The 12,824-nt window shown below is 40.9% G+C and overlaps 1 protein-coding gene across 1 annotated transcript in view; it reads left to right on the top strand.

Annotated features, from left to right (window-relative positions):
• LOC121556730 (RNA-binding motif, single-stranded-interacting protein 3) overlaps positions 1-9,071 on the top strand; it is a 46,270-nt gene extending 37,199 nt beyond the window's left edge. The window contains exons 5-8 of the mRNA XM_041870616.1: positions 845-955; positions 3,115-3,204; positions 4,168-4,277; positions 6,811-9,071. Coding sequence (XP_041726550.1) covers positions 845-955; positions 3,115-3,204; positions 4,168-4,277; positions 6,811-6,814 — 315 coding nt within the window. The 3' untranslated portion in view covers positions 6,815-9,071. The remainder of the gene's footprint in view (positions 1-844; positions 956-3,114; positions 3,205-4,167; positions 4,278-6,810) is intronic.
• The last annotated feature ends 3,753 nt before the right edge of the window (positions 9,072-12,824 follow it).

Here is a 12,824-nt window from a genome sequence, read left to right as displayed (position 1 = left end):
GTACCCTGTGTATATAGCCAAACTATAATTGACTCTGTACAGGTACCCCATGTATATAGCCAAGCTATCATTGACTCTGTACAGGTACCCTGTGTATATAGCCAAGCTATCATAGACTCTGTACTGGTACCATGTGTATATAACCAAGCTATCATTTACTTGGTACTTGTACCCTGTGTAGATAGCCAAACTATCATTTACTTGCTACTCGTACCCTGTGTAGATAGCCAAGCTATCATTTACTTGGTACTCGTACCCTGTGTAGATAGCCAAGCTATCATTTACTTGGTACTCGTACCCTGTGTAGATAGCCAAGCTATCATTGACTTGGTACTGGTACCCTGTGTAGATAGCCAAGCTATCATTTACTTGGTACTCGTACCCTGTGTAGATAGCCAAGCTATCATTGACTTGGTACTGGTACCCTGTGTAGATAGCCAAGCTATCATTGCTCACTGAGTATTTATTACTCGTGTTACTATGTTTTTAAATATTATAATTATAATTATTTGAATCTTTTAAATGTCATTGTATTCTTCATTGTTGGGAAGGGCCCATAAGTAAGCATTTCGCTGTTAGTCTACACCTGTTGTTTACGAAGACAAGAAAAATGTGATTTGATTAGAAAAATACATGTTTGACAAATACTTTCGTCATTTCATTGACAAAATTAACACGGGCTATGCATCATATCTCGCACTCTCTCTCTCTCTCTCTCTCTCTCTCTCTCTCTCTCTCTCTCTCTCTCTCTCTCTCTCTCTCTCTCTCTCTCTCTCTCTCTCTCTCTCTCTCTCTCTCTCTCTCTCTCCCTCTCCCTCTCTCTTCCTCCTCCTCCCTCCACCAGGGTGCTGTGATAACCTCAGCTATGGACCACTGCATGTCCATGCAGCCCTCCAGTATGATGGCTCCTCTAACACAGCAGATGAACCACATGTCCCTGGGCAACACAGGAACCGTAAGACTGTAATCCTGCTGTGTCCTCTATCGCCCACCAGGTGTCCTTAGAGTTCTTCAATAAGCTTGGCACCTTGATAAGCTCATTTCCTGACGATGGCTCACTGCTCGTCGTACTTGGCGACTTCAACCTCCCGACGTCTGCCTTCGATTCATTTATTTTCAACTCTTTCTTTTGCCTCCTTGCTTCTTTCGACCTCACTCTTTCCCAGTCCTCTCCAGCTCACAAGGCAGGTAATACGCTTGGCCTCATCTTTACTAGAGGCTATTTGCCTACTAATCTCACTCCAAACCCCTCCAGGTCTCTGATCACTACTTTGTTTCCTTTTCTGTCTCCCTTTCCTCCAACCCTAGCCACTCAGCCCCTACCCAGATGGTCATGCGCCGTCGCAGTCTTCGCTCTCTTTCTCCCACTACTCTCTCCTCTTCTATCCTATCATCTCTCCCTTCTGCTAAATCTTTCTCCCTCCTGTCTCCTGATTCTGCCTCTTCAACCCTACTCTCCTCCCTTTCCGCATCCTATGACTCGCACTGTCCCCTTTCCACTGGCTGTGTCCCCTCTGACTTAAAAATGGCCAGAGTCGCTCCCCTCCTCAAGAAACCAACACTAGACTCTTCTGACGTCAAAAACTACAGACCAGTATTCCTTATTTATTTTCTTTCCAAAACACTTGAGCGTGCTGACTCTGACGAACTCCCTCGCTATCTCTCTCAGAAATATCTTCTTGACCCTAACCAGTCAGGCTTCAAGACGGGTCACTCAATCAAGACTACTCTTCTCTGTGTCATGAAGGCTCTCCGCACTGCCAAAGCTGACTCTCTCTCCTCTGTTCTCATCCTCCTAGATCTTTCCGCTGCCTTCGACACCGTGAACCATCAGATCCTCCTCTCCACCCTCTCAGGGCTGGGCGTCTCAGGCTCTGCACACTCTTGGATTGCATCCTCCCTGGCAGGCCGCTCCTACCAGGTGACGTGAAGAGGATCTGTGTCTGCACCACGTACTTTCACTACTGGTGTCCTCCAGGGCTCAGTTCTAGGCCCTCTTCTCTCTATACACCAAGTCACTCGGCTCCGTCATATCTTCACATGGTGTCTCCTGTCATTGCTATGTGGATGACACTCAACTACTATTCTCCTTTCCGCCTTCTGACACCCAGGTGGCGACACGCATCTCTGCGTGCCTGGCAGATATCTCAGCTTGGATATCGGCCCAGCACCTCAAGCTCAACGTTGACAAGACAGAGCTGCTTCCTCCCCGTGAAGGCATGCCCGCTCAAAGACCTCTCCATCACGGTTGACTCCACAGTGTCCCCCTCCCAGAGTGCAAAGAACCTTGGTGTGACCCAGGACAATACCCTGTCGTTCTCTGCAAACATCAAAGCAGTGACTCGCTCCTGCAGGTTCATGCTCTACAACATCCTCACACAGGAAGCGGCACAGGTCCTAATCCAGTCACTTGACCTCTCCTGTCTGGACTAGTGCAACTCGCTGTTGGCTGGGCTCCCCACTTGTGCCATCAAACCCCTGCAATTTATCCAGAATGCTGCAGCCCGCCTGGTGTTCAACCTTCCCAAGTTCTCCCATGTCACCCCGCTCCTCCGCACACTCCACTGGCTTTCAGTTGAAGCTCGCATCCACTACAAGGCCATGATACTTGCCTACGGAGCAGCAGGAGGAACTGCCCCTCCCTTCCTTCAGGCTATGCTCAAACCCTACACCCCAACTCGAGCACTCCGTTCTGCCACCTCTGGTCTCTTGGCCCTCCCACACCTATAGGAGGGGAGCTCACACTCAGCACAGTCCAAGCTCTTCTCTGTCCTGGCACCCCAATGGTGGAACCAGCTTCCCCTTGAATCTAGGACAGCAGAGTCCCTGCCCATCTTCCCGAAAAGTATCTTAAATAATCCCACAGCACCCCCCTCCTCAACCCCCCCCACCCACAAAAAAATAAAAGCCTTTCGTAAACTAACACCCGCACTTGACTCCCCCTTACTAGCTCTGACCTTGCTGATAACTACTTTATTGAGGACAAATGTACTTACTATGACTAGCTATTTTAAGATGAATGCACTAACTGTAACTGTAAATTGCTCTGGATAAGAGCATCTGCTAAATGACTAAAATATCAATGTAAATGTGTTTCTCCCTGCTCTCTGATAGCAGTACATGTCTGCTGCAGCAACTGCTCCTATGCAAGGAACCTACATTCCTCAGTACACTGCAGTGCCTGCCCCCACCCTCTCAGTGGACGTAAGTTAAACCCTGTACCATGCAGCACTAACCGTAAACTTAACCCACAACACCATAACACACAACATCCATACTGAACTAAGGAACCTACATTCCTCAGTGCACTGCAGTACTTGACTCTGCCCTCTCAGTGGAAGTAAGTTATAGACCACTCCTGAACCATGTACAATACAGCACTTACACTCACAACATACATTTCAAAGTAAGGCCTTAATCCAATGGAAGTAAGTATAAGACAGCTGCACTCACAACCCTGCACCATGCAGTACTTACTGTAAACCCACAACATCCACACTTAACTAAGGGCCAAATCCTCATTAAGATCCAACAAACTCTCACAGTCTCACGTCAGAATTAGACGTTCATCCATGTTTCTCAAACGTCAGATTTCAAAGTTGTTCCAAATGTCAAATTTAGCAGTGTTTACAGTTAAGGTCAGGCATTAACTCCACATGTTTAACGTTAGGGTTAAAGTTTGGGATAGGCTTAAAACAAAAATCTCAAAAACAAGTTTCTATTGCTGGGTTCAAACATGCAACCTTTGGCATCAGAGGCAGATGTTTACGCCCATCTGCCATCCCTGTCCTCAATGCCCTACTAAAACCAAAACCTACTTGAAGGTAACAGCGCTCACTGTTGCCCCTAATGTCCGGTTTCCAAGTAATCTCCCGACGTCCTCAGACATGGATGGACGTGGAATACTGACTTGTATCACGGGGTGATCTGGCTGTGAGATATCAGTGCATAATTCAAATGTTTGTGTATTTTGGGAAATGTACTGTATATCCCATTTGGGATCAATGGATGATTCACAAAAAGTCTGAGTTATGAACGTGGATCTCAAGAATCAACTGTAAAGGTGGCTTGTGATAACTATGACCTCTTTCCTGTGTCTCTTCCTGACTTATGATAACTGTGACCTCATTTCCTCTGTCTCTTCCTGGTTCTTCCTTCTCTTATCAGGCAGTGGTAACAGAGGGCTCGCCCCAGACTGTACCCCCCTCCTCACAGGACCCTAACGGACAGCCACCCTTGGACAACGACTCACCTGCCTACTCCTACCAACAGACTAAGTAACAACACACCTGCCAACAGACTCAGAAGTGAGAACCTCAATATAAAAGAATAGTGTAGAATTGCCATTTAATATCATCAAAGTTAGCATATGCTACAGCCAAGCCACCGACTGTGATCACTGATCAGATTGTTTGCTGACTCAAATTAATTGCACTGTAAATGAAATACTATAGTGTCTATTTCTACTCCATTTCTAATACTATAGTGTCTATTTCTACTCCATTTCTAATACTATAGTGTCTATTTCTACTCCATTTCTACTACTATAGTGTCTATTGTCTCCTGAGTGGCGCAGTGGTCTAAGGCACTGCATCGCAGTGCTAGCTGTGCCACTAGAGATCCTGGTTCGAATCCAGGCTCTGTCGTAGCCGGCCGTGACCGGGAGACACATGGGGCGGCGCGCAATTCGTCCAGGGTAGGGGAGGGAATGGCCGGCAGGGATGTAGCTCAGTTGATAGAGCATGGCGTTTGCAACGCCAGGGTTGTGGGTTCGATTCCCACAGGGGGTATGAAAAAAATAATAATGTAAGTCGCTCTGGATAAGAGCGTCTGCTAAATGACATAAATGTAAATGTATTTCTACTCCATTTCTACTACTATAGTGTCAATTTCTAATACTATAGTGTCTATTTCTAATACTATATTGTCTATTTCTACTCCATTTCTAATACTATAGTGTCTATTTCTACTCCATTTCTACTACTATAGTGCCTATTTCTACTCCATTTCTAATACTATAGTGTCTATTTCTACTCCATTTCTACTACTATAGTGCCTATTTCTACTCCATTTATAATACTATAGTGTCTATTTCTACTCCATTTCTACTACTATAGTGCCTATTTCTACTCCATTTCTAATACGATAGTGACTCTCTCATTGTCTTTCCCTCTCCCCACTTATCTTGCCTTGCTTTCTTGTGTATATTGATGTATATTGATGTGTATAGTGTATATTGATGTATATTGATGTGTATAGTGTATATTGATGTGTATAGTGTATATTGATGTGTACTGATGTGTATAGTGTATATTGATGTGTATAGTGTATATTGATGTGTATAGTGTATATTGATGTGTGTAGTGTATATTGATGTATATAGTGTATATTGATGTATATAGTGTATATTGATATATATATAGTGTATTTTGATGTGTATAGTGTATATTGATGTATATAGTGTATATTGATGTGTATACTGTATATTTTTACATTTACATTTACGTCATTTAGCAGACCCTCTTATCCAGAGCGACTTACAAATGGTATATTGATGTATATGGTGTATATTGATGTGTATAGTGTATATTGATGTATATAGTGTATATTGATGTGTATAGTGTATATTGATGTATATTGATGTATATTGATGTGTATAGTGTATATTGATGTATATTGATGTGTATAGTGTATATTGATGTGTATAGTGTATATTGATGTATATTGATGTGTATAGTGTATATTGATGTGTATTGATGTGTATTGATGTGTATTGATGTGTATTGATGTGTATTGATGTGTATTGATGTGTATAGTGTATATTTATGTGTATAGTGCATATTGATGTATATTGATGTGTATAGTGTATATTGATGTGTATTGATGTGTATAGTGTATATGGATTTATATTGATGTGTGTAGTGTATATTGATGTGTATTGATGTTTATAGTGTATATTGATGTATATTGATGTGTATATTGATGTATATATTATATATAGATGTGTATAGTGTGTATTGATGTACATTGATGTGTATAGTGTATATTGATGTGTATTGATGTGTATAGTGTATATTGATGTGTATTGATGTGTATAGTGTATATTGATATGTATTGATGTGTATAGTGTATATTGATGTGTATTGATGTGTATTGATGTGTATATTGATATGTATTGATGTGTATAGTGTATAGTGATGTGTATTGATGTGTATAGTGTATATATATATATGTATTGATATGTATAGTGTATATTGATGTGTATTGATGTGTATAGTGTATATATATATATATATGTATTGATATTTATAGTGTATATTGATGTGTATTGATGTGTATAGTGTATATTGATGGGTATAGTGTATATAGATGTGTATAGTGATGTGTATTGATGTGTATAGTGTATATTGATGTGTATTGATGTGTATTGATGTGCATAGTGTATAGTGATGTGTATAGTGTATAGTGATGTGTATTGATGTGTATAGTGTATATTGATATGTATTGATATGTATAGTGTATATTGATGTGTATAGTGTATATATATGTGTATAGTGATGTGATTTGATGTGTATAGTGTATAGTGATGTGTATTGATGTGTATAGTGTATATTGATGTGTATTGATGTGTATTGATGTGCATAGTGTATAGTGATGTGCATAGTGTATAGTGACGTGTATGGTGTATAGTGATGTGTATTGATGTGTATACAGGGCTCATCTGTAAAAGAGACCTTGGTCTCAGGGTGACTCCCTGTTAAATTAAAGGTTCAATAAAAAAAATACAATAATTTTCTTTCTCTTTCTCAGATAACAGGAGGATTAGGAGGGATTGTTCCAGTAACCGCCTTGAGACAGGGGCTGCACTGAAGCACTGGAGGGATGGAGGAATGGAAAAATAATGGATGAACAAAGGAGGACAAAGAGAGGTGATCACTTTAACTTTGCACAGGCACCAAAAAAAGACTTTATTTTGTATCTGTCCTGAGAGAGAGAGAAGGAGACAGAGAGAGAGAGGTTGAGATTGTGATTGAGATCGAGATCGAGATCGAGATAAGTCTCTGAAGATGGAGAGGTGCCGTATGGGACATTGAGTTTATTGAGCGGCCAGCATGAAACTGGAGTCGTTCTTCGAAAAGAAAAGAACAAACTGAAAAATGAACTTAAAAAGGAACAAACTGACAAAAATACATTTGAATGCGCAGGTAGGTTTTGAGATCATGATAGTTTTTTATTAGAAGAGGAGGCAAAGTTCTAGAGAAAAAAACTTAAAAATTAAAAGGGTTGTCTTCCTTTCATATTAAGCTACTTTATTTTTTATTATTTTCATGATTTAAAATGTAGTTTTATAGAGAACTAAAAAATAAGTAAAATCTTTGTTGCCTGAATTTCTCAAACATTGGAAACTCATCGGTCATTTTGTCTAAAATTGTTTAAAACATTTGTAAAAAATGACTAAGTGCATATAAAGAGGCTCTTCAATGCTTCAGGTGGTTGAAGATACACAGATTAAATCTATGGATATCAATGTACAGGTTATAAAGAGAACTGTCTTTGTATGAAGAAGATTTAGAATTATGTGGTCTGTGGTAATTTGTGTTTGGGGAGAAGAGAATCTCCATGGTGATGGTATGTGGGAAGGGCAAGAAAAATATGTAACTGCTTTATTGTGGGAAATGCAGTTTATCGATGAAAAATGAAAAAAACAAATTTGTTTACTTAACATGGCATTAGTGTGTTTTTACTTGCAATCTTTTTTACGAAGTTCTACAGTTTTTTTTGCCTGCTTTGCTTGACTCGTCGCAAAACAAGAAACTAAACAAAAACAAACAAAAAGTCAACTTTCAGTGAAAAAGTATATAGATAAGGGTATCTGTGTAAAAAGGTAAAAGTGTTCAAAATGAAGCAATAGTTTTAGAGAAATTGGTGACAATTTCTTTAGTCTTTTTATAGCTGTGGATCAAGTGCAGCCAACAGACAACATATTTTATACCAAAGAGGAACAAAGAATTAGAGACTGTGGAGTACGTAGATAGAAATGTTTTATTCAAATTGTAACTGTCCATTTGGCTTTCTTGCTTTGTTGTATGATGTACTGTACCTTAGATGGTTTGATGGTTGGACCGGTGGGCCTAGGACTCTTCCCATTGGCTCTGCTGGGGTTGAGTTGTTCATAGGGTCCTACCATTGGTGCAGTCATGTGTCACTCAGACCTTCACAACAAGGTGTGTAACAGGTCAGAGCACTGTGCCACACACGATGCTCCTGAACGAGCCACAGATAAAGCTCAGTCATGTTTCATCATAACCCTTCTACAAGGGGAGCGCCAATATAATCGGAGAGAATTCTGATAGAGAAACAGAGAGAAAACCCTTCAGCTTCAGTCCCTGATATAGTCATGGTGGTTTATCCAATGTAAAACCACACAACCTCTCTTAATTCATCACTGCAAGGACAGCCACTGTTACAACAAACACAAACCCTGTTACAGGACGTAAAGCTCATCCACTGAGCCCGTTACTGAAGGGATAGGAAACTACTGTCTGCAAAGACACCATGCTAGTTTCTGGTAGCTTATCTGGTCATCTTTAGCTATCTTGTCTGAGACAAAGACATCATGCTAGTTTCTGGTAGCTTATCTGGTCATCTTTAGCTATCTTGTCTGAGACAAAGACACCATGCTAGTTTCTGGTAGCTTATCTGGTCATCTTTAGCTATCTTGTCTGAGACAAAGACACCATGCTAGTTTCTGGTAGCTTATCTGGTCATCTTTAGCTATCTTGTCTGAGACAAAGACACCATACTAGTTTCTGGTAAGTTATCTGGTCATCTTTAGCTATCTTGTCTGAGACAAAGACACCATGCTAGTTTCTGGTATGTTATCTGGTCATCTTTAGCTATCTTGTCTGAGACAAAGACACCATGCTAGTTTCTGGTAGCTTATCTGGTCATCTTTAGCTATCTTGTCTAAGACAAAGACACCATGCTAGTTTCTGGTAGCTTATCTGGTCATCTTTAGTTATCTTGTCTGAGAGAGAAAAAATAAAAATAAAGAAAAACATGCATTTAAATTTTTTTTGTGTGTGTTGCATTTTTTTGAGAATTGACTTGAATGTGTTAGCTGCCATCAAGTGTTCAGTATTGGGCTCCCGAGTGGCGCAGCAGTCTAAGGCACTGCATCTCAGTGCTTGAGGTGTGACTACAGACTCCCTGGTTCGATTCCAGGCTGTCTCACAACTGGCCGTGATTGGGAGTTCCATAGGGCGGCGCACAATTGACTCAGTGTTGTCTGGGTTTGGCCGGTGTAGGCCGTCATTGTAAATAAGAAATTGTTCTTAACTGACTTGCCTAGTTAAATAAATAAAATTGGGGAGCCAGTCAGAAGTCTAGTGTTGGCTGTGGGGATGATGTTCTTTCTTGTTTAGAATAGCCAATCAGTGTGTGTTTTAGAGCCTCGAGGCTTCACGCAAAACTCATCATTGTAGTTTTAACAATGGCATATCCAAGATCTAGCCTCATGATAACTGTACTGTATACTGTACAATACAAGTCTGATTACTGTACCACCAAGGAGGCTAATTGGCTGATTAAAGTAACACCAAGGAGTCTGATTGGAGATCTGTCCTGAGCACCAATTTGTAAGTCACTCTGGATAAGAGCGTCTGCTAAATGACGTAAATGTAAATGTAAATGTAATATAATGTTAAGGAAAAAACATTAAAACAACGTTCTACCAAATTCAGCGATAACAGAAAAACCTCTTAGGAAATGAATTAAATTATTGAGGGTGGAAAAATAAACTATTTATGCGATCCTTTTTGTACAGGTGTTTAGAAGAAGATGATACAACAGAAACAAGTTCTATGATTATTATATTTTTTTATTTGCTGCAGACAGTCGTATAATGCCTCCCATGTCTTCTTCCAGTTGTGATCCTGAGAGTTTGTGTAGATCAGTGGATGTTAGGGTTAAACTTTTTCTGCTTTCTTTTTGGTTTATTTTAAATTAAGCTTTCAATAAAAAAAATATGTAAAGAATGTATCCATCCTGCTTTTTGACATTGTGTGTGTATGTATGTATGTATGTATGTATGTATGTATGTATGTATGTATGTATGTACGTACAACATCACACCACTAGAGAGCAGTATACAGCCACAGGTAGTGTGAGAGAAGTTCACTAAACACACAAAATATAAGCCAAGTTTCAAGTTGTATTAGTCGTACCGGATACGCATGGTATACATCGTCCAACGAAATGCTTACTTGCAGGTTCCATTTCAACAATGAAACATCAATATGACATAGAACAGTTAGTGCAGAAAAACATTGTCTACTGCAAGTGAAGAAGAGAGATGTGTAGAGAGAGAGAGGGAGAGAGAGAGAGAGAGAGAGAGAGAGGGGGGGGAATTCACAAAATGAGACAAACACCAAATTGAGACTCTACATGCAGAATTCTGCAAAAATATCCTCTGTGTAAAACGTAAAACACCAAATAATGCATACCCGCTAATTATTAAAATCCAGAAAGAGCCGTTAAATTCTACAACCACCTAAAAGGAAGTGATTCCCAAATCTTCCATAACAAAGCCATCACCTACAGAGAGATGAACCTGGAGAAGAGTCCCCTAAGCTAGCTGGTCCTGGGGCTCTGTTCACAAACACAAACAGACCCCACAGATCCCCAGGATAGCAACACAATTAGACCCAACCAAATCATGATAAAACAAAATGATAATTACTTGACACATTGGAAAGAATTTACAAAAAACGAGCAAACTAGAACGCTATTTGGCCCTAAACAGAGAGTACATTGTGGCAGAATACCTGACCACTGTGACTGACCCAAACTTAAGGAAAGCTTTGACTATGTACAGACTCAGTGAGCATAGCCTTGTTATTGAGAAAGGCCACCGTAGGCAGACCCGGTTCTCAAGAGAAGACAGGCTATGTGCACACTGCCCACAAAATGAGGTGGAAACTGAGCTGCACTTCCTAACCTCCTGCCAAATGTATGACCATATTAGAGACACATATTTCCCTCAGATTACACAGACCCACAAAGAATTCGAAAACAAATCCAATTTTGATAAACTCCCATATCTATTGGGTGGAATACCACAGTGTGCCATCACAGCAGCAAGATGTGTGACCTGTTGCCACAAGAAAAGGGCAACCAGTGAAGAACAAACACCATTGTAAATACAACCCATATTTATGTTTATTTATTTTCCCTTTTTTACTTTAACTATTTGCACATTGTTACTACACTGTATATAGACATAATATGACATTTGAAATGTCTTTATTCTTTTGGAACTTGTCTAAGTGTAATGTTTAGTTCACTTTATATTGTTTATTTCACTTTAGTTTATCCATTTAATTTGCTTTGGCAATGAATATTTCCCATGGCAATAAAGCCCCTTGAATTGAATTGAATAGAGGGAGGGAGGGAGGGAGGGAGGGAAGGAGAGAGAGAGAGACAGAGAGAGAGAGAGAGAGAGAGAGAGAGAGAGAGAGAGAGAGAGAGAGAGAGAGAGAGAGAGAGAGAGAGAGAGAGAGAGAGAGAGAGAGAGAGAGAGAGAGAGAGAGAGAGAGAGAGAGAGAGAGAGCAAAAGAGAGAGAGGGAGAGAGAGACAGAGAGAGAGAGGAGATAGAGAGAGCAAAAGAGAGAGAGGGGGAGAGAGAGAGAGAGCAAAATAGAGAGAGAGAGGGGGGGAGAGAGAGAGAGCAAAAGAGAGAGAGAGAGAGAGAGAGAAGGAAGGAAGGTGGGGAAGACAGCTAGATAAAGAGAGAGAGTGATTGAGAGCAGTAACGGAGGATGCATAGATAGTACTGTCTACTTCACCCATATTTTATTTTAGAGATACTAGCTAGATGTAGAATGAGGGAAGGAGAGAGAGAATAGGGGAGAGATACTAGCTAGATGTAGAATGAGGGAAGGAGAGAGAGAAGAGGGGAGATACTAGCTAGATGTAGAATGAGGGAAGGAGAGAGAGAAGAGGAGAGATACTAGCTAGATGTAGAATGAGGGAAGGAGAGAGAGACGAGATATTTCCAGTTGAAAGAATGAGGGGCTCTAAACTCTAACATTTCCATCATGTGACCACTAACCCCCACTCTCCCCCACCCCACCCCTCCACTCCCCAGTCCCTCCATCAATCCCTCCATCCTCCCCATCTCCCCTTCCATCCCTCCACCCACACCCGCCATCCTCATCGATAGGAGGATTGTCTCTCAGTACAACAAGACATTTCAGCAGGCTCCGTGACCTTTGAATCCTGCTGACCCCTGTCATGACCCCTCGCTGCCACATGCCCCCTACAGCTCCCTGCAACAGTACAATACATGTGTCCCAAATGGCATCCTATTTCCTATATAGTGCACTACATCTGGCCAGAGCCCTATTGGTTTCCTATATAGGGAATAGGGTGCCATTTAGGACACAACACAATGGCTGTGGTCACAGATGACATTTAACTACTCAATAGATCTATTTAACAGACCCACTACTGTACAGTAGAGTATGTCTGTGTGTTTGTGTTTGTGTGTGTGCGTGTGTGTGTGTGTGTGTGTGAGAGAGAGAAAAATAGAGAATGTTTCCATGTGATACACTTTGACACATTGAAGTACTTGTTCTCCAACATGATTTCTCAACTGTAGAATTCTTCAGTACCTACAGTGGATGTAGATTGTACAGTATGGGATTGTGTCATGATTGATAGGACTTCACACCATCCAGACCACAAGTGGGCATGTTCATTATTCACCCAGATAACAACAGTCTATTATATCCCCTATCGTCCTTCATAACCTCTCCTCATC

The sequence above is a fragment of the Coregonus clupeaformis genome, unplaced genomic scaffold (assembly GCF_020615455.1).
Source record: "Coregonus clupeaformis isolate EN_2021a unplaced genomic scaffold, ASM2061545v1 scaf0877, whole genome shotgun sequence".
NCBI lineage: Eukaryota > Metazoa > Chordata > Actinopteri > Salmoniformes > Salmonidae > Coregonus > Coregonus clupeaformis.
This window is presented reverse-complemented; position numbering and strand designations above follow the sequence as displayed.